The sequence below is a fragment of the Carcharodon carcharias genome, chromosome 12 (assembly GCF_017639515.1).
Source record: "Carcharodon carcharias isolate sCarCar2 chromosome 12, sCarCar2.pri, whole genome shotgun sequence".
In the NCBI taxonomy this organism is placed as follows: Eukaryota; Metazoa; Chordata; class Chondrichthyes; order Lamniformes; family Lamnidae; genus Carcharodon; species Carcharodon carcharias.
Window position 1 is genome coordinate 117,646,155 of NC_054478.1, and position 24,433 is coordinate 117,670,587.

At 42.7% G+C, this 24,433-nt stretch overlaps 1 protein-coding gene across 7 annotated transcripts in view; it reads left to right on the plus strand.

Annotated features, from left to right (window-relative positions):
• LOC121285026 (collagen alpha-3(VI) chain-like) overlaps positions 1-24,433 on the plus strand; it is a 244,697-nt gene that overhangs the window by 87,130 nt on the left and 133,134 nt on the right. For 6 of the 7 annotated variants that reach the window (XM_041201120.1, XM_041201123.1, XM_041201122.1 and 3 more), the window contains 3 exons: positions 5,447-6,043; positions 16,077-16,673; positions 23,617-24,213. The exons of the other annotated variant lie outside the window; for it this stretch is intronic. In XM_041201120.1, coding sequence (XP_041057054.1) covers positions 5,447-6,043; positions 16,077-16,673; positions 23,617-24,213 — 1,791 coding nt within the window. The remainder of the gene's footprint in view (positions 1-5,446; positions 6,044-16,076; positions 16,674-23,616; positions 24,214-24,433) is intronic. 7 annotated transcript variants of the gene reach the window in all.

A 24,433-nucleotide genomic window follows, 5' to 3' on the forward strand; every position in this document is an offset into this window, starting at 1 on the left:
CTCCCTCCCTAACAGCACTGTGGGTGTACTACACCAAAGGGAATGCAGCAGTTCAAGAAGGCAGCTCACCACCACCTTCGCAAGGGCAATTAGGGATGGGTGATAAATGCTGGCCTAGCCATTGATGCCCAGATTCCGCAAATGACTTTGAAAAAGACAGAAATAAGATTGAAAAATGTAAATTCGACACTGAAGATCAATGAACTAGAAGAAAAAGCCTCAAATTTACTGAGAACCATTGAGTTGTTGAAAAATGACACTGTTGAAATGAAAATCAAGAACCTGGAATGTCAAGAAAAAGTTGAACAGTTGCAAGAGAAAGTAGAAAATCTCAGAAAGGAGCGAGAAGAGTCTCAGAAACAATTAGCAGAAGTAAAATTATAGAATGTGAGCTTGAAGGTTAGCACAGAAGAATTAGCCTTTGCTAAGTAAAACTTATGTGCAGAGAATCAGCTTTCTGGTCTGGAAGATGAGTTTGCTGAACTTTAATTATTGGAAGTATCTATTAAATATCATTATGAATGCTCAGAACAGTTGGTTGGATGCAGAATTAACAACCAAAGATGATGAAATGTTGGAAGTTTTTTGTGAAAAGAGCAATGAAATTCTTGAACTTCAATCCAATCTGAAGAATGTTAAAGATGGGATATGCAGAATGGAAGAGCATATCCAGACTTTAAAAGCAGATGAGGAAAATTCTAAGGAACAAATTGAGGATTTAGCAAATGAATTGAACAAGTCTAAGGAGCAGCCAGTGACCATGGAAGCAAGACTCTGAAAGGAACTGAATGCCCAGGTCAAGTTGTTAAACTTGAATAAGGGTTCTGCAGATAACTCTGAATCAAAGACAGCTGAACTCACCAAATTAGTGGCTAAACTGAATGAAAAGCTTGAAAAGGAAGTAGAAAATAAGAGAGTAAACAAATATTTGGCTAAAATTGTGAAAGCAAGTGGAAATTAAGGTTTCATTTTTGAAACGTCAGCTTCAAGGAAGAACATGGCGGAGCCCAAGGAAAAAGAAAACCCCGGGTATTTGAAACACCAATGAAACAATTTCAACTTTCAACCAATAAAATCAGCCCAAGGCAACTGAGACCACCACTGCTCTGAATGGGAAGAGAACAAGATTTGGATGAGTTATAAAAGCCCCCAGGCTGTGTGAATTTATTAAGTCAGAGACTTGATGGGGAGGAGAAGGAGTAGCACATAAAGAAAGATTGTACTGTAAATATATTGGGTTGACTCAGGGAAAGGTGTGGTATAATGGTATCCAGCATAGCAAGGGTTAATGTCGGACTGGAGAACACAACATGATGTAGAGGATCACATGAAAATAGACAAAGGGCAGGATGGTGTAGAGAGAGTCTGAGAGAAGTTCACATGATGATAGCACCAAGATAGGGCTGTACATTGGAGATATGTATACAGATATGGGTTACCAGTAAATGATTTATGTTCAACCACACAAGCCTCCAATACTCTTAGTGAGACACCAAACAACCTTACAGCAGTTCCATCCTCCTCATCAATCTTTTTCCTATCTAATATTGCTACTACCTCCAATTAATTGTGACATTGACAGCATCCTCTTCTCCAATGAAGACAGGTGCAAAGCACTCATTTAGGTCCTCAGCCGTGCCCTCTGCAAAAGCTTTCCTTTTTGTTCACTAATCCAGCCTTTCAGTACTTATGGGCAGAATTTTACATTCGGCTTGCAGGCCAGAACATAATGCCGGAACATAAAATAGCACACAATGATGCCGGGCGTGCATCCCGATGTCATCACGAAGTTGTGCAATATTTCGTTCAGCGGTGCGCACAGGGTTTGGCCGCGCGCCTGCCGATAATTGAAAGGCCTATTAAGGCCATTAAACAGGTAATTAACTTAAATTTTACACTGCCCATCCAATCGTACAGCTGGCAGGCAGGCAAAAAGGCCAAGCGGCCTTTACGTCTTTCAGGAAACCTCATCCATGAGCTGGATGAGGTTTCATGAAACTATTACAAATTAAATAAAAGTTTCATTTGAACTTACAAACACGTCCCATCTCATGTGACACAGTCACATGAGGGGACATGTTTCATTGAATTTTTATGCCCTTTATTAAATTTTTCAAAAAGCTCCGTGCCTCAGGGAAATTGAAGCGTTCTTTCGCGTGCATGCGCAAACTGTGCGCTAGGCCCGGTTCTCCCTCCTCCCCCTGCCCGCACAGGTAGCACTCAGCGCTACTGCTTGCGATTCATGCAGGGCGGGCCTTAATTGGTCTGCCCGTGTGAAATCACGGTGTGGAGCCGATCACGAGCGGCAGTTGGCTCCATGACTGCTTCCATCGAGCCCACCCAACGAATGGAAAATCCTGGCCTATATGTTTTTCAATTACTTTTGGGTTCCCTTTAATATTAGCTATGAATCAATTCTCATACTCTTGTTTTTAAAGAGTTTTGGGTTTGCTCCTATGATAGATGCTAATGTATTCTCATACTCTAGCTTGACCTTGTAATGCTTATTTTGGACCTCTTCAGTTCTTTTAAAGTTTATTTCATTTTTCTCCTGTACTGTCAAACTTACATTTGTCATAAGCCTCCTTTTTCTCTTTCATTTTAAACTTTATATTTTAGTGAACCAGGGAGTTTTAGCTTTGCATGTGCTTCCCTTAACCCTGGTGGCAAAGTGTCTATTTTGTGCTCAAACTACAGTATTTCTCCTTTGAAGGTTTCTGTTTCCAACATTACAACAATGGTTACAATTCCAAAACGTATTGGTTGTAAATTCTGAGGATGTGAGAAATGTAATATAAATGCAAGTCTTCCTTTATTTCTTTCTTATTTTATTACTGGTATACCAATCAAAAGGATTGATTCTAATTCACATGGACCAAATCACCTTTCACCTCACTGAACTTGGCCCTCTTCCTGTTAAGTATTTATTTAATTACTTTGTGTCATTTTGCATCATTAGTCTGAACCTGATAAGATGATCACTGCTCCCCACAAGGTCCCCAACTATATCATACTTTGTTCATCAAAACCATCTCTGCATTCTTCTTCTCTCATTAGGCTGGAAACACTCTGATCAACAAAGTTCTCGTGTACACATTTCATAAATTCTTCCCGCTCTTTACCCTTTATACTTTTATTATCCCAATTTACTTTAGAATAATTGAAGGCTGACAGTATTTCTCTGGTAAGTTCTTGCACCTTTCTGTAATTTTCCTGCAAATCTGCTCCTCTGACTCCATCCCACTATTTGAAGGCCAACTGGGCAGTGATTCCTCAATTGTTCCTGAATTCTAACACAAAACAATTCCAGTTGAGGGTCCTCAACTACCTCCTTTTCAGAGCTTTAATCATTTATTTGAAAAATATAATCACCCCTCTCCCTCCTTGTTATTCCTCTATCTTTCTTAAACATCTTGTAGCCTGGAATGATAAATTTCTAACCCCAATTCCAACCGGCACACCCCCTTACTAAAATTTGTGAATCAGATCTGTGCCAGATCATTGTTATTGCAATGTTCCTCTGCCCCAGAACTGGCCCCTACGCTCCAAGAACCTGAAGATTTGCCTCCTGTATGTGGCACTGGGAGTAATGCAGAGACTCCTACCTTTCGCGATCCTGTTATCTAATTTCCTGCCTTGCTGCTAAGATTCTGAAAGCAGGGCTACAACTCTTTTCATTCCAACATCAGTGGCCCCTACAATTTCTGGCTGTTCTGTTTCCCATTTAGTAGGTTCTGTACTCTTGGTTATGTTCTTTAACCTGCTACCAAACAGGCAACACATCATTGGGACTCACCCATTGGGATGGATTTTGTTTTGGGGTTGGGATCCTGACATTGGGAGAATTTTCAGTTTGTTTGTAGGGATGACCAGTTAGTGACCAAGGAGTATGCTCAACATTCAATGATACCCCCGAACTCAAGGACCAATGGGAGGCCATTCAGCAATGCCAAACCAGCAGACATACCATCCAAGGTGGGAGCTGCTGAAGCACTGAAAGTGAAAGTGGTCTTCACGTTGGATGCATGCTCTAAACAGGAGGTAAAAACATCTAAATTTGAAATGACTGCAACTGCCAGGCTGCCACAGTGGAGGGGCAATCCCTCCCATGCATGGCCAATGGCTTCAGCTGTGACATGATGGCTGTGTTGGGTGTGGGGTCAGCTGTTCCTCACTGGATTGAACACTTCCCTCTGCCAGGATCCCATCCTGTTGCCAGGAGACCCCTGGCTGTTTCTAGTACACAGTGAGAAGCCCGACTGAAGTCTCTTCAACAAAAACAAAAATACCTGGAAAAACTCAGCAGGTCTGACAGCATCTGCGGAGAATGATACAGTTAATGTTTTGAGTCCATATGACTCTTCATCAGAACTAAGGAAAAATAGAAAAGAGGTGAAATATAAGCTGTTTAAGGGGGGGTGGGATGGGTGTTGGGACAGGTAGAGCTGGACAGATGGACAGTGATAGGTGGAGATTGCCAAAAGATGTCACAGACAAAAGGACAAAGAGGTGATATTAGCTAGGAAATGTGCTAATGGGGACATTAGGGTAGAAAGCAGGATGAGCAAGGGACAGATAGTAGAGGTGGGGTGTGGTGTGGGGGGGGGATTGAAATAGGCTAAAAGGTGGAGATAAAACAATGGATGGAAATACACTTAAAATAATGGAAATAGGTAGGAAAAGAAAAGAAAAATCTATATAAATTATTGGAAAAAGGGGAACGGAAAGGGGGTGGGGATGAAGGAGAGTGTTCATGATCTAAAGTTGTTGAACTCAATGTTAAGTCCGGAAGGCTGTAAAGTGCCTAGTCAGAAGATGAGGTGCTGTTCCTCCAGTTTGCGTTGAACTTCACTGGAACATTGCAGCAGGCCAAGGACGGACATGTGGGCATGAGAACAGGGTGTTGTGTTGAAATGGAAAGCGACAGGGAGAATTGAACTTAGGTCTCTTCAGTTACCTTTAAAGGCCTTTAAAAGGCTTTAATTTCCTATCCATCACTTGTGGCTGGGCAGCCTTCATCCACCTCCTGCATACCCACCTCACTCCAAACATGCACTTTTGAAATGATCCAGAGGCAGGAACATGCTGGCAAACTAACACGCCACCTCTCTGAGGCCAATTCTCCAGCCCTCCAATCTCTGATCCTCCTCTGACAGAAATTAAAATTCCGTCCCTTTCGTCAGCCTATTAGTATAACTTCTGAAAATACAATTAATCGAATAAACTGTGTTCCAGTAACAACCTCAATTAATTTTGGTATCGCTGCCCAGGAGGCAAATCTGAAAAATATTGAGAAAATTCCCAATCTGCCCGACATTTCTGTTTAAAAGAACAAACATTTTTTCAGTCCATCATCAGGTTATACTTGATGAGGGTTTATGATGACGGCTTTATTTTTCAAGGCAAAGCTTGAATAACAAACAAATTTGATTTCCATTTCTTCCAGATGGTGTTAAGAGGGATGTTGTGTTCCTTGTTGATGGATCAGACAAAGTCAGAGCTGCTTTCCCTTCAGTTCAAAGATTCATGTCTAAAGTGGTCGATAATCTGGACATTGGACGTGACAAAGTCCGAGTTGGTGTGGTGCAGTACAGTGATAACCCCAGAGTCAACTTCTACTTAAACAGCTACACCACAACGCAGGAGGTGAAGAATATGATAAATAGTCTCGGGCAAATAGGAGGGAGTCGAGCCAACACTGGTGCAGCTTTGGACTATGTCAAAAATACCATCTTTACTCAGTCTGCTGGTGGCAGAGCAGAGGAAGGTGTACCCCAGTTCTTAATCCTTCTCACTGCCAGCAAGTCATCCGATGATGTTAGTCAGGCAGCATTAGCCCTGAAAGAGGCTGGTGTAGCACCTTTCAGTATTGGATCAGGAGACGCAGATGAAAATGAACTCCAACAGATTTCACTGTCCCCTGATTATATTTTCAAGGTAAATGATCTGCGGAATGTGGAAACACTGCAACAAAATCTGGAGTCACCACTGAGGACATTGAGTAGAGATCAGATTATCCAAATCCGGCCAACTATACCTAGAGGTGAGGAATCTCTACTTTGTTTAAATATCATAAAGATCAAATGAATAATAATTTCTGTGATAATATGATTTATACTGAAATTAGTACCTGAGGTAATAGCAATACGGGTGCAATATCAGTGCAATGCGAGGCCCAGTGTACCAGATTTTTGCAAAATCGTGACGACTCATGAGAATCCTGAGAAATGACGGGTAGGAGCTGATGTGGATGAAGTCCTGCCCTCATTTCCGGCCAATTCCAGTTTCACTACTTGGGAAAATGGGGCTGGGTGTGAATCACACAGGCAGCAAAATCAATCTCAGTGTGGCCATTCAAAATTTTTATGGAGTTCAAACAGACCTCATTTGCACACTTCTTAAGTTTCTTAACTCACAACATAGTTATTAAATATAAGTTTATTTGTTTTCATAACAAATTGTCCACTTGGATTTGAAATCTTTGATTGAATTTCATGACTGAGCATTTTTTTCTGTATCAATTGTGTAACAGTGCAAGGTCTATTAGATTGTCAGAACTTTTGTTTTCATCTTTACATGGCCCCTGAGGCCTGTGTATACTGCATGATTGGCTATGGAAATGGTATGGATGGTATGAGGTGGCATGGAGGTGGCATGGGGTGGATGGCGGGTTGTGAGGGGTGAGGGCTAGAGGGCCTAATAGCCTTTTATAAAACTGGGTCAAAGCCTCAGCAAACTAATTCTTGCCTTCTTATTAGCCCACTTCTGCAGCTACCTAAGAACTTCCTTTGGAGGAGACAGGCTTGACTTGATCACACTAACCACCCCTCACCCCTTATCCCCCTCAGAATGAAAATTAAAAATTGCATATGACAGGGCCCTTTATATCAAGGTACTTCTACCAACTTGCGCTACCCGCCACGGTAGCAAAAATTTGGTCCTGTGTTCTGCAGCAGAAATTAATCCTTGCAAGTTATTGGCGCAAAAGACATTCCAATCCATACACAGAAGTTCACCAATTCTTTTGGGAGGTGATGGGATTTTCCTGTCTCCTATGAAATAGTATACTTTAGCTGTCCAATCCGTTGTATTTTCATTTGGCATCTGCTTTGCATTGCTCACTATGTTCCAGGGAATATGGTATGACTGGAGTAATTGATCCTCCTAAAAATGTAAAAGAGTGCAGCTGCCTTCTTACAAATTGGGCTATTATCCGTAACCTCATCGATGTTTAGAATAATGTGCAATGCAGAATATCATGTCAGCCCATTGAGCTCATAGAGTCACAGAACAACACAGTACAGAGAAAGCCATTCAATCCATTGTACCCATGCTGCTTCTTTGAAAACAATATCTAATTTGTCCTGATCCTGGCCTCTCTACCCATAATCCTGAAACTTTTTTCCCTTCAAGTATTTCTCCAAATCCTATTGAAGATGACTATCTAGTCTGCAGTCACCACCCTTACAGGCCGTGCTTCCAAATCACAACATTTTGCTGTGCTTCAAAAAATATTCTCATTGTCTCCTCTTCTTTGGCCTATCGTCTCAAACCTGTGCCTTCAGGTTACCAACCCTTCTGCCATTGTCCTTATTGACTTTTTTGAAACTGTTCATGATCTCAAATATCTTCAGTTTCTCTGCTCAAAGGAGGACAACCCCAGCTACTCCAATTTCTTTACATAACAATAGTCTCTCACCCCTGGTGCCATTCCAGTGAACCTTGTCGTCAACCACTCTAAGAATTTGACATGGTTTCTAAAGTGCAGTGTACAGAATTGAACAAAATACTGGGCCTGAGACTAAGGATGGGATTTTCTGGCGCTGCTCACAGCGGGAATTGTCACGGGTGGGATGGAAACTTTGATGGACCAGCCAAAGGTCTGTTGACTTCGGGCAGGAATTTCCGGCTACAGTGGGCGGAACTGGAAATTCCCAGCCTAACTCAGCGTATTATCAAGTTTCAGAATAATGACCATGCTTCTGTATTTTTTGGGCAGAATCTTATCAGCCTTGCAGAGGTGGGACCCAGAATCAAATTTGAAAATAGTTTGTCTGTTCAGTTCTCTGATGCCTTCCCACTTCAGAGCAATCTTGCTGGAGGGAAGGTCAATGCTGCAGTGGTTACCCGCCTCCCTGGCAGCAGCAGATAGCCAATTAAGGCACCAATTGGAGGCAAGTTGCTGATGCCCCTGAGACGTTCCCAATATCAAACAAGGAGTCCCTCACTGATAGAATCATATAATCATTATAGCACAGAAAACCATTCGACCCATTGTGTCTGCTGGCTCTCCTAAAAGCAATTCACGTATCGCCACACCCCCGCCCTTTCCCCACATCTCTGCATATTACTCCTTTTCAGGTGTATAGAAAATGTAGAAAAATTTACAAGGCAGAAACGGGCCACTCTGCCCATTGTGTCTGTGCCAGCAGAAAAGTGAGCTATCAAGCCTAATCTCATTTTCCAGCACTTGGTCCGTAGCTCTGGAGGTTACGGCACTTTAGGTGCATATCCAGGCAACTTTTAAATGAGTTGAGTGTTTTTGCCTCTACCATTCTCTCAGGCATTGAGTTCCTGACCCCTGCCACCCTCTGGGTGAAAAATATTTTCCTCATCTCCCTTCTAATCCTTCTACCAATCACTTTAAATCAATGGCCCCTAGTCACTGACCTCTCCTCTATGGGAAATAGATATCTACAATATCCAGGCCCTCACAATTTTGTCCACTTCAATCAAATCCCCCCTCGGCCTCTTCCATACCAAGGACAACTCCAGCCTATGAAATCTTCCCTCATAGCTGCAATTTTCCAGTCCTGGCAACATCCTCATAAATCTCCTCTTTACTCTGTCTAGTTTACATTTTTACATCCTTTTGTCACAATTACATTCGATCTGTCATGAGGTGACTAGAACTGCACATAGTTCTTAATTTGTGGCCGAACTAATGTCTTAAAATGTTCCAGCATAACCTCCCTGCTCTTATATTCTTTGCCTCAGCTAATAGAGGAAAGGATTCCATTTGCCTTCTTAACCACCTTGTCGACCTATCCTGCTATCTTCAGGGATCTGTAGATGTTCACTCCAAGGTTCGTCACTTGCACTACACCCCTCAGTATCCTCCATTTATTGTGTATTACTTTGCCTTGATTGACCTCCCTGAATGCATCACCTCACACTTCTCTGTGTTGAATTCCATTTGCCATTTGTCTGCCCATTTGACCAGTGTATTGATATCTTCCTGCAGTCTACAGCTACCCTCCTCATTGTCAACCAATGATCGGCTAATTTTTGTGGCATCTTAAACTTCTTGATTGTCCTCCCTACATTTGAGTCCAAATAGTTAATATATGCCACAAAAAGCAGGGAACCTACTACTGAGCCCTGTGGAACCTCACTGGAAACAGCCTTCCAGTCTCAAAAACACCAGTCAACAGTTACCCTTTGTTTCCTCCCACTGAGCCAATTTTGTATACAGCTTGGATCCGATGGGCTTTTTTTTAACCAGTCTGCCATGCGGGTCCTTGTCAAAAGTCTGGCTAAAATCTAAGTAGACCACATCAACTGCACTACCCTCATCAATCCTTGTCATTTCCTCAAAGAATTCAATCAAATTAGTCAGATGTCGGAGGTGGCTTCCCAGTGACAGGCCAGGGTTGATCAATGCCTCCTCTCAAAGCCTCCAACAAGAAGCCGCTGGGATAGGAAGAACACAGCCAGGACCATAAACCATCCTGTGAAGGGTTTCCCATTGACGGAAGGATTGACAAACAGAGGACACCAGTGTAAAACGATTGGAAACTTTCAAAGGTGACAAAGGAGAAAAAAATACTCATTGGGCAGGATCTTCCAGTCGGCGAGCAGGGGTGGGTCCTGCGGCTTGCTTGCCGACATGTAAAATGATGCGTGGTGACGTCGGGTGGAACTCCCAACATCACCCCGCATCATTTCCATTTTCAGGTCGGCGGGGGCGCAGCCAAGTCAGCTGCGCGTCCACCAACCTGTCAATGGCCTATTGAGGCCATTGAAAAAGTAATTAAGATCGTTAATGGACCTGCCCATCCAACCTTAAGGTTGGCGGGCAGGCCAGGAGCCCTGGCAGGTTTCAGGAAAAGCATGAAACCTCCACAGAAACAATCCACAGATGGGATGAGGTTTCATGAGGGTATTTAAACCTTTAAGAAAGGTTTCAATAAAACGTATGGACATGTCCCACTCATGTGACAGTGTCACATGAGGAGACATGGCAGGGAAAATTTTTAAACATGTTTAATGAAAGTTTTAAATCAGAATTGATCTCCCTGAGGCAGCACTTAGCCTCAGGGAGATCAGTGCACTCTTTCGTGTGCATGCGTGAAAGAGCGCACTCCCAGCTGAGGGAATCCTGCCCCCCCCACCCACCCCCAGCCTGCACAGGGAGCGCATAGTGCTTCCTGGCGGACGTCACACTGGGCAGGCCTTAATTGGCCCGCCCACGTAAAATGGTGGGGCGCCAATTGGAGGAGTGCCCGCCTGCGCCCGCTCCCACACTTACCCCCCAATGGGGTGGGGGGGGAGAATTTTTCTCATTGAGTAGTTAAGATCTGGAATGCACTGCCTATGAGTGTGCTGCAAGAAGATTCGACTGTGACATTCAGAATGGAATTCAATAATGTATGGAAGAGAAAAAATCTACAGAGCTATAGAACAACCGGGGTGGCCAGTTGAGTTGTTCTTGCAGGGAGCTGGTCTCGCTGAGCTGACTAGCCTCCTGTGTTGTAGCTATTCTGTGGTTTGTAGATGACCTGATGACAGGTATGGCCAATCTTAATTATTACATTCTCAAAAGGTTTAAAAGAGTGCCCCATTTTGAGGTGGCCTTGCAGACCCGAACCTGCCTCAGGAACGTCCAACTCTTCTAGTGGGGCTTTGGAACCTCTGATTGGGCATCCCACCTCAGGGACCTGCCGCTGTCTTTCATTGGACAAGATCATGAAGTTGTGTGGGGTAGGGACCAGTTTGGTCCTGATGGCAGAAAATTTCAAAGCTCATAAGATAGATACCAACTTTTCTCTATATGAATAAAGCCAAGGACCCCAAATGGCTTTTTTGATGGCTTTCTCAACTTGTCCTGCCTACTTCAAAGATACATATGCATCTCCTCCACCTGCTTTAAAATTGTATCATTTACTCTATATTGCCTCACCTCAGTCTACCCACCAAAATGTATTGCTTGACACTTCAGTGCTAAATTTCATCTGACATGCGTCCACTTGTTTCAGCAGGCTATGTGTTCCAGAAGTATGTTATTATCCTGCTCAGTGTTCACTTTCACTACATTTCACTACCTTTAGAATACTGAGGTGGCAAAAATATATAGTTAGATTAATGAGTGGGCAACAAGATAGCAGATTTGAGTATTTAGTGGGAAATAGATTATTCACTTCAGAAATAATAGAAAAACAGAATATTATTTGAAAGGCTTGGAACTTCTACATATTGATATTCAGATAGATTTGGGTATACACGAAACACAGCGAGCAATTAGGAAGGCAGATGGCAGGTTGGCCTTTATTGCAAGGGAATTGGAGTACAAGAGCAAGAAGGTTTTGCACTATTATATAGTGTTTTGGTCAGACCACACCTGGAATATAAGAATCAGGAGCATGAGAGGAGAAACAGGTGTATGCCATTTGGCCCCTCGAGCCTGCTTCTCCTCCTCATTCTTCTAAATTCCAATGAGTACAGGACCATCTTCCTCAACTTTTCCTCATAAGACAAACCCTTCATCCCAGGAATCAACCTAATGAACCATTTCTGAAATGTCTTCAATGCAAATATATCCCTCCTTGAATAAGTAGATCAAACCTATATGCAGTACTCTAGTTGGGGTCTCACCAATGCCCTGCACAGTTGTACTCCATGCCCCTTGCTGTAAAGACCAACATTACATTTTGCTCCTGTTTACTTGCTACACCTCCATTTATATGATTCATGTATGAAGACACCTAGGTCCCTCTATACCACAACATTATGCAGTCTCTTTCCATTTCAATAATATTCTGTTTTTCTATTCTTCTCACCAAAGTGGACTAACTCACATTTTTCCACATTATATTTCATCTGCCAAATTTTTGCCCACTTCCCTAACTTTGCATACTCTTTGTATCTTCCTCACAACTTGCTTTCCTATCCATCTTTGTATCGTCAGAAAATCAGACTACAATATAGTCCATTCTTTCATTCAAGTCATTAACATAGATTGGATGTAGTTGAGCCCCATTACTGATCCCTGTGGCATTCCACTGGTTGTAGTTTGCCAATCTGAGAATGACCCATTTATCCTGACTGTTTCCAGTTAGTTAGCAAATCCTTTATCCTAGTTAATATGTTATTCCAACACCATTGGCATTTATTGAATACCTTATGTAAATCAAATACATGACATTTACTGGTTTCTCTTTATCCACCCTGCTTGTTACATCGTCAAAGAACTCTAATGAATTTGTCAAACACAATTTCCCTTTCATAAAACTATGTTGACTCTGCTTGATTGTATTATGATTTTCTAATTGCCCTACCACTACTTCCTTAATAATGGGTTTGAGCATTTTCCCAATGTCAAATGTTAGGCTAACTAACCTATAGTTTCTGCTTTCTGACTCCCTGCTTTCTTGAATAGAGGTGTTACATTTTGTGGTTTTCCAATTTGCTGGGACTTTCCCAGAATCTAGGGAATTTTGGAAGATTATAACTAATGCATCCACTAACTCTGAAGCCACTTCTTTTATGACCCTATGATGCAGGCCATCATGTCCAGGGGGCTTGCTACCCTTTAGTCCCATTATTTTTCCTCGTACGTTTTTCTTGAGTGATAGTGATTGTTTTAAGTTTCTCCTTCCATTTTGCCCATTGATTTTCTACTATTCTTGTGATGCTATTTGGGTCATCTACCATGAAGACAGATCATACTTGTTCAAAGTCTCTGCTTTTCCCTGGTTTCCCCTGATGAATTTCCGCCTCTTACCCACCAAGAGGACAATATGTACTTTAGCTCCTCTCTTCCTTTTCATTTGCTTCTCCTATTGTTTATTCTCCTAAGCTCCTATTGTTTGTTTTTAAATATTTTTTGATAGTTTACTTTCATTCCTGGAGTACTGTGTGCGGTCTTGGTCTTCATATCTAAGGAAAGATATAGTTCCCTTGGAGGCAGTACAATGAAAGTTCAGCAGAAAGGTTCCTGGAATGAGAAGGTTGCCCAATGATGAGGGGCTGAGGAGACAGGACATTGGACAGGATTTTTCCCTCATCGGACGGGCTTAGTGGGGGTGGGCGGGAGTGATAGGGAAGCCAACCACCACCCATGATTGGGCTGTGACCGCGATTTCTTGCTGATGGGCCAATTAAGGCCCGCCCAGCATGATGCACACCCGGAAGTGCTGTGCACTCCCTGTGCGTCTCTCCCTGAGTAGGGAGTGCACTCTTTCACGCATGCACAGAGGTGCCTCAGGGAGTATAGTTTTAAGTTTTACTAGTTCAATAAAGTGTTGAAAAAAATTTATGACATGTCCTCTCATGTGAAACTGTCAAATGAGCTGGGACACGTGCATTCATTTCAATAAAAATTTTTGAGAAAATTTAAAATCATTCATGAAACATCAAACCTTGGATGAAGTTCCATGAAAAATGCAAACGTTGGACGGGCAGCTCCGTCAATTATTTTAATTGTTAGTTAAATGGCCTTAACACGTCTTTGACAGTTTGGTGGGCGTGCAGCCCGCCAAACTGAAGATCTAAATGACGCGCGGTGACGTCGGGACGCACACCCAACATCATCCTGTGTCATTTTACTCCTTGGCAAGCAGGCCCCACCCCCACTCGCTGAGCCTCAGATTCTCCCCCTGATTATTTTGTGTCATTTTTCATAATTAGTCAGAACTTGGTAATGTGATTACTGCTCCCCACAAGGCCCCCAACTAAATTTGCATTCTTCCTTCCTTATTGGGCTGGAAACACTCTGATCTGTAAAGTTCTCATGTACACACTTCACAAATTCTTCCCTCTCTTTGCCCTTTACAGTTTTAATATCCCAATCTATTTTAGAATAATTGAAAGATGACAGTCTTTCTCCTTTAAGTTCTTGCTTCTCTGTAAGTTTCCTATATTATTAGCTCCTCTGCATTATTTCATGGCCAAATGTATAATGTTTCCTCAATTGTTCCTTATTCTCACAGAAAATTATTCCCTCTTAGACTCCTCAACTCCATCCTCCCTTGCTCGAGATTAATTCTTAATTTGATTACTACTATCTCTCCCTCCTTGTTATTCCTCCCTCGCTTCCTTGAATACCTTGTAGCCTGGAATGTTAAATTTTCAATGCCTCCCACCGACACCGCTCCCCACCCCCCTCCCCCCCCCCACCTCCCCTCACTTCTCCCTGCCTGTTTTGAACCAGCTCGCTGTTTTGGCCCTCTGCCCCAGAATTGGCCCCAGTTCTCCGAGATTCTGTAGCCTTTTGTCCTGTACCACAGTATCACAGTATCTTTACAGTGCAGAAGGAGGCCATTCGGCCTATCGAGTCTGCAGTGGCTCTCTGAAAGAACATTCCGGTTGGTGTTCAACTTCTTGAGTGTTGTTGGACTGCACTCATCCAAGCAAATGGAAAGTATCCCATCTCACTCCTGACTTGTGCCTTGTAGATGGTGAACAGGCTTTGGGGAGTCAGGAAGTGAGTTACTCACCGCAGAATTTCTATCCTCTGACTTGCTCTTGTAGCCATAGTATTTATATGGCTCGTCCAGTTCAGTTTCTGGTCAACGGTAACCCCTATATTGTTGATCATGGGGGATTCATCGTTGGGAATGCCATTGAATGTCAAGGGGTGATGTTTAGATTCTCTCTTGTTGGAGATGGTCATTGCCTGGCACTTTTGTGGTGCGAATGTTACTTGTCAGCCCAAGCCTGGATATTGCCCAGGTCTTGCTGCATTTGGACAGGGACTGCTTCAGTATGTGAGGAGTCATGAATGCTGTTGAACAATGTGTTAATTAGGACGACCAAGTTATACAACCTCATATTCGCAAAATGCCTGGTGGGCATAAGGGTAAATGCAATCCCAATGAATTGTAATGGAATTAAACCAGAATATGTGATTGATGTGATGAAGTAATCTGTTTATTGTCTTTGTGATGGAATCACATCATTAAAACAATAATTCATCACTTCACAGAAATACCGAGTCCACAGATAACTGTACAAAGAGAAATAAGGTATGAATATACAAATATATCTCCACGCATCAAAATCACCACTGAAATTGTCACTCATGTATATTTTGCAATTTTCCTCCTGTAACAAAAATACTGATAAATGGGACAATCAACATTCCTCTGGGATGGAACTTCATTGAAACAATACACCAATCAGAGGGGGAGGTTCTGAACTGGATGAAATATGGCCCCCCACAAAACCGCAAACCTAGTCTTCCATTGGGAGGCCATCTCCATCTTCTAATCTTTTGTTGTCTGCTGTGGTAGGCCCAACTGTAGTCATCCCAGTGGCCATAGCTGCTGGGTCATTATTTTAAAAGGCCAATCTCTCGTCTGGAAGGACATTTGGTACAGCTCTGGCCTGGATGTCAATGGAGAATGCAGGCAGGAGGCTGGCAGCCCTTGCTGGATGAAATAACTGACAACTGCCACCTATCTCCCCTCAACCTGGTCTCCCCACCCTGAAGCATCCACTTTTAAAATAGTCCAATGGCAAACTGTCAGTACCCGAGGCCAGTTTTTCAACCTGAGGTCTCCAATCCTGCTCTGACACAAATTAAAAACTCTGTCCCATTTGTCAGGATGGATCAGTATAACTTTCAGAAACACATTTAATAGAATTGAACTGTGTCTAGTCATGGCCTAAATTAATTTGAGTATCGCTACCCAGGAGGCTAAATCTAAAAAATACTGAGAAAGTTTGCAATCTATCAGATGTTTCAAATCTTGTCAGTCCACCATCAGGTTATGCTTAAGGAGGTTTATACTGACAGCTTTGTCTTTAAAGGCAATGGTCGAATAGCAAATAATTTCATTTTCTATTTCTTCCAGATGGTGTTAAGAGGGATGTTGTGTTCCTTGTTGATGGATCAGACAAAGTCAGAGCTGCTTTCCCTTCAGTTCAAAGATTCATTTCTAAAGTGGTCGATAATCTGGACATTGGACGTGACAAAGTCCGAGTTGGTGTGGTGCAGTACAGTGATAACCCCAGAGTCAACTTCTACTTAAACAGCTACACCACAACGCAGGAGGTGAAGAATATGATAAATAGTCTCGGGCAAATAGGAGGGAGTCAAGCCAACACTGGTGCAGCTTTGGATTATGTCAAAAATACCATCTTTACTCAGTCTGCTGGTGGCAGAGCAGAGGAAGGTGTACCCCAGTTCTTAATCCTTCTCACTGCCAGCAAGTCATCCGATGATGTTAGTCAGGCAGCATTAGCCCTGAAAGAGGCTGGTGTAGCACCTTTCAGTATTGGATCAGGAGACGCAGATGAAAATGAACTCCAACAGATTTCACTGTCCCCTGATTATATTTTCAAGGTAAATGATCTGCGGAATGTGGAAACACTGCAACAAAATCTGCAGAGACCACTGAGGATACTGAATAGAGATCAGATTATCCAAATCCGACCAATTGTACCTGGAGGTGAGGAATCTCTACTTTGTTTAGATATAAAAATCAAGGATTAATTGTTTTTGTGATTATGTGATTTATAGTGAAATGTGATGTAAAAACAATGAGGTATGTAACATGAGGATAGAAACACAACACGGTTGTTTATACAGATATACACAACTAAAACCTCAGTGCAATTTCAGATACAGTGTGTCCTGCTGCAGATATATCCTTTCCAAGATGGCATTCCAAGCCACAGCAGAATCCATACACAAGAGCTCATCAATTCTTTAGGGAGGTGATGGGATTTTCATATCTGCTGCGCAAAATATCTGTTGTATTATTCCAGAAAATGTGGAATGACTGGAGTAATTAGTCCTTACAAGAATGTGTAAACTGCATTACCTTTAGTTGTTTGGTAGTGCAGAACTTGAGTATTGCTGTAAAAAGAGAGATGTCTAAGCTTTTCATCTTGAACTCATCAGGACACTTGCAACATTACCATTATAGGGGGAAAACAACAATTTACACTTTATGTGAAGAGAGTGCTGATTGAACATGTGGCTGGAAAGCTGGTGTAGGAGGGAGGGCATCAGATTTCTGAGGCATTAGGACTGGTTCTTGGGAAGGTGGGATCTGTACAAGCTTGGCGGTCTATACCTGAACAGAACTGGGACGAGTGCTCTCACAGAGAGATTTGCTGCTGCTGATGGGGGGTTTAAACTAGATTGTCAGGGGGATGGGAACTGGAGGTAAATTCAGAGCAGGGAATGGGAGATGGAGAATTAGTGAATGACTCTGAAAGACAGAAGAAGCACTTGTTAAAAGGTGTATAGCATAGGAATTTGGCAATGTTAAAAGGTATATATGTAAATACAAGGAGTAAAGCAAATAAAGCCGATGAGCTGAGGGCACAGATAGACACATGGCAGCATGATATCATTGCTATCATGGAAACTTGCCTTAAAGAGGGGCAGAAATGGTGGCTCAACATCCCTGGATATTGAGTTTTCAGGCAGGATAGGGAAGGGGATAAAAGAGGTGGGGATGTAGCATTATTGGTTAAGGAATCAATTACAGCTGTGAGGAGGGATGATATACTAAATGAAGCATCAGTTGAGGCCATATATATGGATTGAGCTCAGAAATAAAAAAGAGGCAGCCACATTGCTAGGGGTGTACTATATACCCCCAAATGGTGGAAGGGAGTTAGAAGATCAAATGTGTAGGTAAATTTCTGAGTGCAAAAAACAATAGGGCAGTAATGGCTTGGGACTTCAACAGTCCTAATATCAATTGGGATATCAACATTGTGAAGGGCACAGAGGGCACAAAATTCTTGAACTACCTTCAAGAGAACTTTTTTAGCCAGCATGTAACAAGCCCAATGAGAGAGGGTGCAATTCTAGATTTAGCCTGAGGAAATGAAGCTGGGTAAGTGGATGAAGTAGCAGTGGGGCATTTAAAAGGTGAATATCCTTCCACTGAATCAGGCTGCAGAAGACATTTTGTGAATCACAACTGTTTTATTGTTAAACTATAGTTCAGTACAAATATCAGTTTCCACTCTTCCTTTCTGAATTCTCTCCCTATCCAGAAGCCAGCTCCCCTACTGGCGAAAAACCCAGCTCTTATGTACAGACTTCAATGAGCATCACCTGCTTTCAATTCACTCTGAAGCTTGTTCAGGTTTACTCCAAAAGGGACCTGCAATTCTAACATTGTCATGAGGGACCATTTTGGAGATAGTGACTATAATACAGTTAGATTCAGCATCATTATGGAAAGGGACAAAGATAGAACAAAGGGTAAATTGGGGGAAGACAATTTTTATGAAGCTGATAGGTGAACTGGTGAAAGTGGACTAGATACAGCGATTAGAAAGGAAAACATTGTCAAATCAGTGGGAGCCATTCAACAGTGAGACTCTACTCGCACAGTGTAGGCATGTCCCCACAAAGTAAAAGGGTGGTGCTGCCAAATCTAGAGCCCCCTGGTTATCCAGAAGCATCCCGGGTAAGAAAAAGTAGAGAAAAAAAGCTTATGACTGTCACAAAAAGCTTAATACTGTAGAAAGCCTAGAGGAGTATAGAATGTATAGGAGTGAAGAAAGAAAGGAAAGTAAAAAGAAGATACAAAAAATATTGGCAGTTAAAATCAAAGAAAACCCAAAAATGTTTTGCCAGTACATTAAGAGCAAGAGAATAACTAAGGAAAGGGATGTACCTGGTGACTTGTGAGTTGATGCAGAAGATATGGGCAGGGTTCTCAATGAGCAGTTTGTCTCTGTCTTCACTAAGGAGTGGGATGTTGCAGAGATTCTAGTTAAAGAGGAGGAGATTAGATACAATAAACATAATGAAAGAGGAAGTATTGGAGGGATTGACATCTTTGAAGGTGGCTAAATCACCAGGGCTGAATGGATTGTATCCCAGGCTGTTAAAGGAAGCCAGGAAGGAAATAGCTCTGAGGATCATTTTCTACTCCTTACTAGATACAGGCGAGGTACCAAAGAATTGGAGGTCTGTGAACATTGTACCAATATTTAAAAAGACTGCGAGAGATAGGCCAGAAAATTATAGGCCGACCAGTCTGATGTCAGTGGTGGGAAAATTATTGGAATCAATTCTGAGAGACAGGATAAGCTGTCACTTAGAACAGCGCAGATTGATCAGGGATAGTGAGCATGGTTTTGTTAGGGGAAGATCATGTCTTACTAACTTAATAGAATTTTTTGACGAAGTAACAAGAAGGATTGACAGCGTAGTGCAGTGGATGATGCCTACATAGATTTTAGTAACACATTTGAAAAGGTCCCACATGGCAGACTGATCAAAAAAGTGAGATCCTATGGGATACAGGGGAAAGTGATGAGTTTGATCCAAAATTGGCTCAGCGACGAGAAACAAAGGGTAATAGTCAATGGATGTTTTCGCGAATACAAAGGAGTTTCCAGTGGTATTCCAGTGGTTGTTGGAGCTCTTGTTGTTTGTTATATATATTAATGATTTAGACTTAAATGTGGGAGGCATGATTGGGAAATTTGCAGATGACACAAAAATTGACCATATAGCTGATAGTGAAGACGATAGATGTTGCCTTCAGAGTTATATCAACATACAAGTTCAGCAGGTAATAGGGAAGGCAAATGGAATTTTGACCTTTATTTCAAAGGGAATGGAGTATAAAAATAGGGAAGTCTTGCTAAAACAATTCAAAGCACTAGTTAGACCACACTGAGAATACTGTGAACAGTTTCGGTCCCCTTATCTAAGGAAAGATATACTGGCATTGGAGGCAGCCCAGTGAAGGTTCACTAGGTTGATCTCAGGTATGGAGGGATCTTCTAATGAGGAGAGGTTGAGTAGGTTGGACCTGTACTCATTGGAGTTTAGAAGAATGAGAGGCCACCTTATTGAAATATATAAGATTCTTAGGGAGCTTGACAGGGTAGATGCTGAGAGGTTGTTTTCCCTTGTGGGAGAATCTAGGACCAGAGGGCACAATCTCAGAGTAAGGGGTCACCATTCAAGACAGAGATGAGGAGGAATTTCTTCTTTCAGAGGGTAGTCAAACTGTGGAATTCTTTACCTCAGAGGGCTGTGGAGGCTGGGTCATTAAGTATATTCAAGGCTGAGATAGAGAGATTTTTAATCAGTAAGGGAATCAAAGGGTATGGGGAAAAGGCAGGAAAGTGGAGTTGAGGTTTATCAGATCAGTGATGATCTCATTGAATGGTGGAGCAGACTCGATGGGCCGAATGACAGGATGGACCTGCGATAATTAATAGCATAAACAATTCATTTCCTAGTGAATACCAGGAGAAAATAATGAACAACATGCTGTTCCTCAGTAGTGATATTCCAAGTAGAGCTAAATTCAACATAAATCAGTTGGAAACCTATGACAGGCTAAGAGGGCTCAAAATCAATGCATCTCCAGGGTACTTCTCCAAGAATAATGATAGAACTAAGGGAGCAGATGTGTGAAGTACTGATGGGCATTTTTGAGGGTATCAGTTATTACTGGGACTGGGGGCATACAGGTTACTGACATCCCTTTAAATGTAGTGTTGTCAATCGCACAGTAAACCTGGCCTCCTGCCTGTTGGTCCCTAACTGGATGGTGAACGCTGAGATAGCCAGTTAATTGACTGCCTTCCATAAGATTGTGCTTGAGGATGCAACACTGACATGAGTAGCGTTGGGCCAGAAAATGCTATAAGTCCTGAAAATTTTGGCCCTTCTGCACTGCAAGTTTCTATCATTCTATAGATCTATTTAGCAACCCCATTCAAGTCTCAAGTGCCAGCTTGAATCAGTTAATAATACTCCCAAGAACACAATAAATAAGAGCAGGAGTAGACCTTATGGCCCATCAAGCCTTCTCTGCCATTCAATCCGAACAAGGCTGATCTTTGATTTCAACTCCACTTTCTCACACACCGCCATATCCATTGTTTCCCTGACAGACCTAAAATTTGCCTATTGTAGCCTTAAATATATTCAATTATGGCACATCCACAACCCTCTGTGGTAGAGAATTCCAAAGATTCACAACCCTTTTAGTGAAGTAATTTCTCCTCATCTTAGTCCTAAATGACCGTCCCCTTATACTGAGACTGTGCCCCTGTGTTCCAGATTCCCCATCCAATGAAAACAATCTCTTGCTATGCCCCTTCAGAATCTTATATGTCTCGATCAGACCACCCTTCATTCTTCTAAACTCCAGAGAGTATAGACCCAATTTATCCAGCCTCCCATCATGGAACACCCCTCTTATCCCAGGGACCAATCTAGTGAACCTTTTTTGTATTGCCTCCAATGCAAGTATATCCTTCCTTAAATGTGAAGATCAAAATTGTACATGTTATTTATGAAAGAGAAATCCTGTTTGACAAATGTATTAGTAGAGTCTTTTGAGGATGTAACTAGTTGGGTAGATGTAGGGGAACCAGTAGATGTAATATACCCGGATCTCTAAAACACATTTGATAAGGAGCCACACAGAGGTTAATAGGCAGGATAAAGGCTCATGGAGTTGGGGTTAAATATTAGCATGGATAGAGGATCCATTAACGGACCTCTCAGCTTCTTACCTCATTACAGACTTGGTTCAAACATGGACAAAAGAGCTGAACTCCCAAGATAAAGAGAGAGTGACTGCCCCTGAAATCAAGGCAGCATTTGACCAAGAATGTCATCAAGGAGCCCCAGCAAAACTGGAGTCAATGGGAATCAAAGGGAAAACTCTCCACTGGTTGGAGTCATACTTAGCATCAAGGAAGATGGTTGTGGTTGTTGGAGATCAATCATCTCAATTCCAGGGCATCACTGCAGGAGTTCCTCAGGCTAGTGTCCTAGACCCAACCATCTTCAGCTGCTTTATCAATGACTTTCCTTCAATCATAAGGTCAGAAGTGGGGATGTTCTTTGCTGATTGCACAATGTCCAGGCTTGGGCTGACAAGTGGCAAGTAACATTTGCACCACACAAGTGCCAGGCAATGACCATCTCCAACAAGAGAGAATCTAACTATCACCCCTTAAAAATGTCATTACCATGACTGAACCCCCACCATCAACATCCTAGGGGGTTGCCACTGACCAGGAATTGAACTGGACCAGCCATATAAATACTGTGGCTACAAGAGCAGGTCAGAGGCTAGGAACCCTGCGGTGAGTAAATCACCTCCTGACTCCCCAAAGCCTGTCCACTATCTACAAGGCACAAGTCGGGAGTGTGATGGAATACTCTCCACTTTCCTGGATGAGTGCAGCTACAACAGCACTCAAGAAGCTCGACAGCATCCAGGACAAAGCAAGCTGCTTGATTGGCATCCCTTCCACAAGCATTTGCTCCCTCCACCACCAATAAACGGTGGCAGCAGTGTGTGCCATCTACAAGATGCATTGCAGAAACTCACCAAGCTCACTCCTGAGACAGCACCTTCCAAACTCAAAACCACTACTATCTAGAAGGGGAACACCACCACCTAGAAGTTCCCCTCCAAGCCACTCACTATCCTGACTTGGAAATATATCGCCATTCCTTCACTGTCACTGGGTCAAAATCCTGGAACACCCTCCCTAACAGCGCTGTGTGTACATACACTACAAGGACTGCAGTAGTTCAAGGAGGCAGCTCACCATCACCATCTGAATTGCTAAGCTGGAGTCTGAGTCGGGGACATTGGGTGGAACTTTATGGCCCCATCACGGTGGAGACAGGGCTATAAAATGCGATGAGCCATTCGAAACTCCATTGACTTCGGCGGGAAGGGGAGAGGCAGTAAAACTCCGCCCATTGTGAGAATCAGGGAGGGAGAAGAGTTCCCTGGACACTTCGTTCCAGAAGGCAGTCACGTCACTTAGACTCAGTAGAACATTAGAGTTGGTGAATGGTCAGGAGGGTGTGACTGCAAATCAGGCAAGTATGCCTCTCAATAGACTCCTCTTCCTGATTCCAGGTCCCTTGATCAGGCACTGAGTACCTGATGACAAGGGACCCCTGGTAACCTGCAAACAAACACGCTCTGCCTGCTACTGGTTGAACAGCAGCTGCAACAGAAGGAGGCCCTTAAGTGGGTATTAACTGCCTCCTTTGGTGGGGGAGCAGTAAGGCCATCCACGGGCCTTCCCACCATGGATATAATCGGGCTGGAGATGGTAAAATAACGGGACCCCCACATTGCACCTTCCCACCAACACCGTGTCCAAACTTACTTTGGGGGAGGGCAATGAATTCTGTGTGTGGTCACAGTTCTCTTAATCGGGAGCTGCTGAGAAAATTTCAATCATGAGACACGATTAGAAAACACAGAGAAAGATCTCAAACTGACCAAACGTTTCTGTTTGAAAGAACAAACCTCTTACTCCAAACTCAGATTGTGATCTGGTAGCTTCACAAGCATTTGTTTGGTTTCCCAAGACTAATGTTGAAAAATAAACCGATTTATTTTCTATTTCTTCCAGATGGTGTTAAGAGGGATGTTGTGTTCCTTGTTGATGGATCAGACAAAGTCAGAGCTGCTTTCCCTTCAGTTCAAAGATTCATGTCTAAAGTGGTCAATAATCTGGACATTGGACGTGACAAAGTCCGAGTTGGTGTGGTGCAGTACAGTGATAACCCCAGAGTCAACTTCTACTTAAACAGCTACACCACAACGCAGGAGGTGAAGAATATGATAAATAGTCTCGGGCAAATAGGAGGGAGTCGAGCCAACACTGGTGCAGCTTTGGATTATGTCAAAAATACCATCTTTACTCGATCTGCTGGTGGCAGAGCAGAGGAAGGTGTACCCCAGTTCTTAATCCTTCTCACTGCCAGCAAGTCATCCGATGATGTTAGTCAGGCAGCATTAGCCCTGAAAGAGGCTGGTGTAGCACCTTTCAGTATTGGATCAGGAGACGCAGACGAAAATGAACTCCAACAGATTTCACTGTCCCCTGATTATATTTTCAGGGTAAATGATCTGCGGAATGTGGAAACACTGCAACAAAATCTGCAGTCACCACTGAGGATACTGAACAAAGATCGGATAAACCAAATTCGAAAGAAAACTCAGGGAGGTAAGGAAAACACCACAGAATCTGTACTTATATGTGAAGAAGTAGTGCTTGTGATAAACTTTCTAAAATTGAGGAGGATCATTTTGATTTTAAAAAATCAATACATTGGGTGAAACAAAATGCATTGGGGACAATTGTCATTTTCCATTTCTCAAATTCTCCCACTTGCCTGCTGCCAGCTTTTTAACCCTCATTCCCTCATTTCCCCCTTTCCCTACTC